The 6,000-nt window shown below is 46.9% G+C and overlaps 1 protein-coding gene across 2 annotated transcripts in view; it reads right to left on the bottom strand.

Annotated features, from left to right (window-relative positions):
* Positions 1-776: 776 nt before the first annotated feature.
* LOC116087275 (O-acyltransferase like protein) overlaps positions 777-6,000 on the bottom strand; it is a 55,468-nt gene continuing 50,244 nt past the window's right edge. For both annotated transcript variants that reach the window (XM_031365911.1, XM_031365912.1), the window contains 3 exons: positions 4,340-4,526; positions 2,573-2,715; positions 777-2,287 (listed from right to left, as the gene is read on the bottom strand). In XM_031365911.1, coding sequence (XP_031221771.1) covers positions 2,162-2,287; positions 2,573-2,715; positions 4,340-4,526 — 456 coding nt within the window. In that variant the 3' untranslated portion in view covers positions 777-2,161. The remainder of the gene's footprint in view (positions 2,288-2,572; positions 2,716-4,339; positions 4,527-6,000) is intronic.

Here is a 6,000-nt window from a genome sequence, read left to right as displayed (position 1 = left end):
TGTAAAATAACTATATATTTAGAAAGAAAATGCTTGAGGGTTCAGATGCCTGCGAACCCACGAGGGGGCGCTCGAGGAACTTGCTGAAGGTCAGAGTTGCCTAAAAGCCAGTTTGGGGAAGCAGTGTCCCAGGGAGCCTGAAATGTTCAGTTTGACTTTTCCCTAGTGCAGGCCAAATTCTGCCCACAGCGGGGAACCAGGCCTCGGAAGTTGTGCTTCGTTCCCAGGCTGCTTGGAAAAGGCCAGGATGGACTCTCGTATGCCTTATTGGAGGATGTGGTGTGTTTAGCCCACTTGCCTGGCAACGGTTCTCCTTCTGTGCTTACTAAACTGCTAAGAGAATACGTACAGTACAGACGTGAGCACCTTGTAACCAGCGTCACTCTTGGGTTTTTGTCTTGTTTTGTTGTTTATTTGTTTGCCAACAGTCTGCCTTTCCCTGGCGTTTGTTTTTTTTTTTTTTTTTTTTTTTTTTTTTTTTTTTTTTTTTTTTGCCTGCCCCACAGTTACACAGCTATACACTGTTATACAATGTTACGACGAAACTTTTCAGAACCTATTCCTGTTTTTACTCCCTCCCCGAGAGGAGTTTATGATGTAGCCTCTACCCATATCCTCCCCGAAGGCAGATCACTTCTTGGTCCAGTTGTCAGAGATTGACAGGACACCTCAGAGTTTATGTCTAGGTAATCCCAAGTGTAGTTAATAACTACACCCCAAAGCTCAAGAATAGCGATGCTGCCAATTCAGACAGCCAAAAAGACAGTACAAAGGGCTCTCTTTAAGAGAGGAGGAGCCATACTCGCAAAACATTTATTGCAGTATATTGCTTACAAAGTTACACAATATATTATAGTTATCCTAACATGAGTTATTTACTATTAGTTGTTTCTTTCTTCCTTTGCCTGATTTACAAGTTATATTTTTATCATAGGCGTATATGAATACAGAAAAACAGGATACACGGGTTGATAGTCTGCAGCTTCAGCCAGCATCCTAGGGGAGGCAGGGGGGTGGGGGACACTCCTGAAATGCATCTCTGAAGATTAAGAGGAGCACTCTAGCTTCCTAGGGCCGCTATAACAAAATACTGCAACTAAGTGGCTTAAGACGACAGAAACGTCTGTCTGTCTCATGCTGCTGTCAGCCAGACGTCCATCGTGTGGTTGGGGGGTGAGGGGAGGGGAGCGGCAAATTTCTCTAGAGCTCTAAAGCAGGCTTCTCGAAGCTTCCTGAAGTGTCTGATCCTTCCTGAGATGGAAGACAGGTGGTCGTCTTCGCTCGGTGTCTTCATTTCACCTTCTTTCTGCGTGTGTCTCTTTTTATAAGGACACTGGTCAGTAAGCTGGGGCCTCGTACCTCAGTGATCCCCAATAACCCTAGAAATCGTTCTCTCTCAAAAGGCAACACTTTGAGGGACGGGGATTACTATAGGATGTTCTGGAAAGCTATGTGTGTGATTTTCATGAGAATAAAAGCATTAGAAACCACATGAGCTTCAAGGCTCAAATGATGATACTGTGTACTACATTAGGCAACTGTTCAATGATAAAGTGTCATCTGAGGCACACTAAAGTGTTACAATGAATCTGAGCAGACACTAGTTGTTATTGGGCAGCTCCAACCCCTGTGTGGCCCAGGCACTTCAGGTGGGAACTAACTCCCTAGAGGCATAAGTGCCAAGCCCACGTGATTGGTTACAGCTCCACGGTTGTTTATTTGCTCTCTTCCCATTGGAGAGTCCCTAGCTATGTAAATTTTTGGCTACTGCTGATTGGTTTTGTTTTTCTTTAAATATGCAATTTTATTTAAAGTAGTTTCTACTACATTTTGTTTTCAAATCACAAAAAGCTAAGGTCATGTAGGAAAAGAACATGACTATATGCCTCTTCATGCTTCGGGTCTGCCCTCTATTTTAATACTTTAACACTATGGTCAGTCACTGATACAGAAAATCAAATCCAAGCCAAGAGAAAGAAACATTACTGTACAAGTACCCCCCAAAAAAAAATCATCATAGAATTGCTTTTTATAGAGAACACAGGTTATCTGTCCGCATTGTACATAGTAAATGTTCACAGAATCAGATTCATATTCCAAGGACCACGGTGCTCACGGCCAGCAGAGGGCCTGTGCTTCTCATGGGTTTCAGTTAGAATGCTCACGGCCCAACAGGCTCTGGTCCCCAGAGGCCCCACTTCAGTTCCTGCCACGGCCTCTCGATGAATAGGGTCAGAGCCAGCCCACACAGGAAGGTCAGCACGCAGTGTCCGAAGAAAAGATAGAGCTGCGGACAGAGGGCATGGTGGACAGCTTAGTCCATGCCCCTCACCCCCGCGTTTGGATCTGAGAGTATGCTACCCCAACTCCATGAAGCAGACCAGGGAAAAAAAAGGGGGGGTTCCAAACATTAGAAGAGTTTGCCCTAGACTAAAGCCCCACCCCACTCCTTCAGCTAAACCAGAGAGGGCAACTTTAGAATAACACAAAGCCAGCTTCTAACAAAGCCAGCTATGCTCATGAAGAGCGAGTGGCAAGCCAGGGTAGGACCAAGAGCCGGGCATTTGCTTACCATGTTGGTGTCCGTGTAGTGAATAAGGGTCTCCTGCAGCCCATTATAGAGAATGATCACAATGGGGTGTACAAGGTAGCAGGCATAGCTAATGCTCGCGGGGAGACTCCAGATGCCACAGGAGAGCATGCGCTTCACGGGACCTGCCAGGAAGAAGTGCAGAGTCACACAGTCACAGGCCTGCCTCTGGTCCCTGATGCTACCTGACACATTGCAGGGATTCTCTTTTTAAAAGTGTGGGGGGTGAGGAGGCTGGTGAGATGGCTCAGCGGGTAAGAGCACCTACTGATCTTGCAAAGGTCCTGAGTTCAAGTCCCAGCAACCACATGGTGGTTCATAACCACCCGTAATGAGATCTGACGCCCTCTTCTGGTGCTACAGTGTACTTATGTATAATAATAAATAAATCTTTGGGCCGGAGTGAGCAGGGTTGACTGGAGCAAGCAGAGGTCCTAAAAGTCAATTCCCAACAACCAGATGAAGGTGAAGGCTCACAACTATCTGTACAGCTACAGTGTGTATTCATATACATAAAATAAATAATCTTCTTTAAAAAAAAAAGTGTGAGTGTATTGTGTTTGCATGTGTGTGTGTGTGTGTGTGTGTGTGTACATATGTGCATGTGTCCTTTGGAGAACAGAAGAAGATGGTAGACCTCCCAAATCTAGAGCTAGAGATGATTGTGAGCTGCCCAACACGGGTGCTAGGACCAAACAGGAACATAGGCGGCAATAAACCCTTAAGAGCTGAGTCATCTCTCCAGCCCCTACTCTGTCTCTGGCATCTATCTCCTTTCCTCTTTCTGGCCAACCCCCTATTACAAGGCTTTGCAAGCAAAGAATTCTTTCTTATCTATTGTTGGATCCTAAATATATAGAACCACTGTCAGACACAAAACAAATGCATGAACACACATGTGCAACGATGTGAATAAACCTGGAGACACTCAGCCCAGCCCTGGACCACTGCCAGCACCTGGGGTCCCTTTGGTGACTGCTTCCAGGAGGCCTGGAATACGCGCGCTCTGTTGGCAGGGGTGGCCGGGACCACCTTCGCTGAGGCTGAGCATTTTCATCCCCAGCCAAACTCTAAACTCATCCAGGGAGGGCCCTAGAGTATCCAGCTGCCTTGCTTCCTCCTGGGCTCTGTTCCATGACTTTAAGGATCCAAGGAAGTTTGGAAACAGAGATAGATTTTTCCGAGTGGGGTTTGGCAATACCTCTTTACCTCATCCAGGCCCAACAGAGAAAGAGAGGAAAATGTCAGGAGGCTCGAACAGATCTGTAAACAGGAGAAAATTCCTTGCTTTCTATATATGCCCTTCATCGGCCTGCCCCTCTGCACATCAAAAGCCAGCAGCACAAAAGACAGTCTCCCTGGTTGTAGAAGCGGTCTTAGTGACTATGCTCCTCCCCTCAGATGGACACTGAGGTCTGAGGTGGCTATGACCAGGAGCCTTGTTCCCGGTTACGACCTTATATCGTTTTCTCACTATTTTTCAGAGTCCTTATCTAGCCCCTAAACTACCTTTCCTGGAGAGGCCCAAACCTTGTCTTTCAGGATCTGCTCCCTTAGTGCATAAACCAACAGAAAAATTGAAAATAATACATAAGAGTTATTTACCCCAAGGATAGAGACAAACTGGTCTTTCTGGGTTGGTGTCAATTACTCATCCCTTCCTCCAGGTACACACCTTGTATTTTAACTTTGCCACCCTCTGGAAAAGGGTGTGTGAGCCCAAGAGCAAAGCCAGTGGCCACCTCCTACCTCCATAGCCTTCCTGACAGGCAAAGATGACCCAGCCCACAGCCGCTGCCCACAGGGTCCGATGGAGGGCCTGGTACACGGCAGCAGCCGTGGAAGAGGTCGGAGAGGTATCATCCGCTACGTAGGCCAGGGCGACAACTGCAAAGAGGGTCAGCAGAGAGAAAATCCAGCCCAGCATGGCCCACACCTGAGGGGATCGAGAGGCAGTTCACAGCTCATGAATCACTGCGTCCTTCAGCACAGGCTTCCTGGTGCCATTTCTGTCACTTCAGATCTCCATATCTAAACCTCAGTCACTACAGATTTGACTAAAAAAATCAGCTTAAGGCTAGGCAGGGCTTAGTAACAATGGGGGTGGAGGGCATGTGACTATAACGGGATGAGATGAGCTGGGTATGGCGAATATGCCTGTAATCCTGTTGCTCCGGAGACCGAGGCAGATCTATGAGTTCAAGGCCAACTGGGCTACGTCGAGAGACCCTACCTCAAAAGTTGAAGTGTCACTGTGCAAAGTAATGACCTATTGAGTGATCTATTGACTCTGCATGTCCAACTGTTGTTAGATCATTATAACACTTGGGTGCATGAGTATAACATGCTTAGATCATATTCGTCCCCTACTAATGCACACATACCCATCCCCCCTCCTTCTGGACCCCTTCCCACCCCCATCAGTTGCTCTGCTACTCTTGCACATTTCATTTTTAATAACCCTCGGTCTATTCAGAGAAATAGATTGTGAGTCTAGGTTTAAAGGTGGATTGTGGGTTGAGGGTTTAAGGGTTCCTGGTAACCGAAGAGCTCTGTTCCTTGACTGTGGTGACATGTACAAATGTCTACACAGGATAGCAACTCCCAGAATGACACACATGCATACAAAACCATGCAGGGGAAACTGGCAGTCTATGGTCCATGAGTTGAAAGATGTCAGTTCCTGGGGATATGTCATGGTTCCCTTGGTCCGGTACCTGAGGCAAAGCCTGGCTAAAAGCTAAAACTCACACTGTTTTTTTTGTTTTGTTTTATTTTGGTTTGGTTTTGTTTTTGCAATTTCTAACAAATATATCATTAGTTAGAAGGAAGCTTTCTTTCCCAACATTCCCTCCACTTCTAACATCCCACTCTGTCCTTTAATCAAAGAGGATGCCTCAGTGGCAGGGAGGAGGCATGGGAAGAGAGAACAACTTCCAGCTCAAAGAACAGATGTGAGTTATATCGTGGCTTGGGTTGTCTTAGATCTTACACCACATCCCTTGATCTCTTCAACCCAGACTTACCTCCCAAGGCTTTTTTGTTTCTCTGGGCGGCGATTGTTAAGCTGTCGTGACGGCTATGCTGAGGTAAGAGGCTGCCTACCATCTTGTCTCTGAGATCTACTTAGAGCTCAGCGATCTTCCCTAGTTTGGGCTGTGTGGCAGGAAAGTAAACTGACAGGAACTTGCCACTCAGTCAGTCTAAGCCCCTTGCCCTCTGTTGCTTCTATGGTGTCACCGGGTCTACAGTCTCCAGGAACACGCCTGAGCCAGTGCTGTCCCCCAATCCTGACCTGCCTGTCTACTCACAGGGCCCCTCTCCTGTCTCATCTCTTGCAGCCACTGTATGCTCAGCTTCCTCCTGTAGGAACCAGAGTCCTAATTTTTTCCAACTGAGTTGCTTCTCTA

Source organism: Mastomys coucha, unplaced genomic scaffold (assembly GCF_008632895.1).
Source record: "Mastomys coucha isolate ucsf_1 unplaced genomic scaffold, UCSF_Mcou_1 pScaffold13, whole genome shotgun sequence".
Lineage (NCBI taxonomy): Eukaryota > Metazoa > Chordata > Mammalia > Rodentia > Muridae > Mastomys > Mastomys coucha.
Note: the sequence above shows the minus strand (reverse complement) of the source record. Positions and strands in the feature narration are given on the sequence as shown.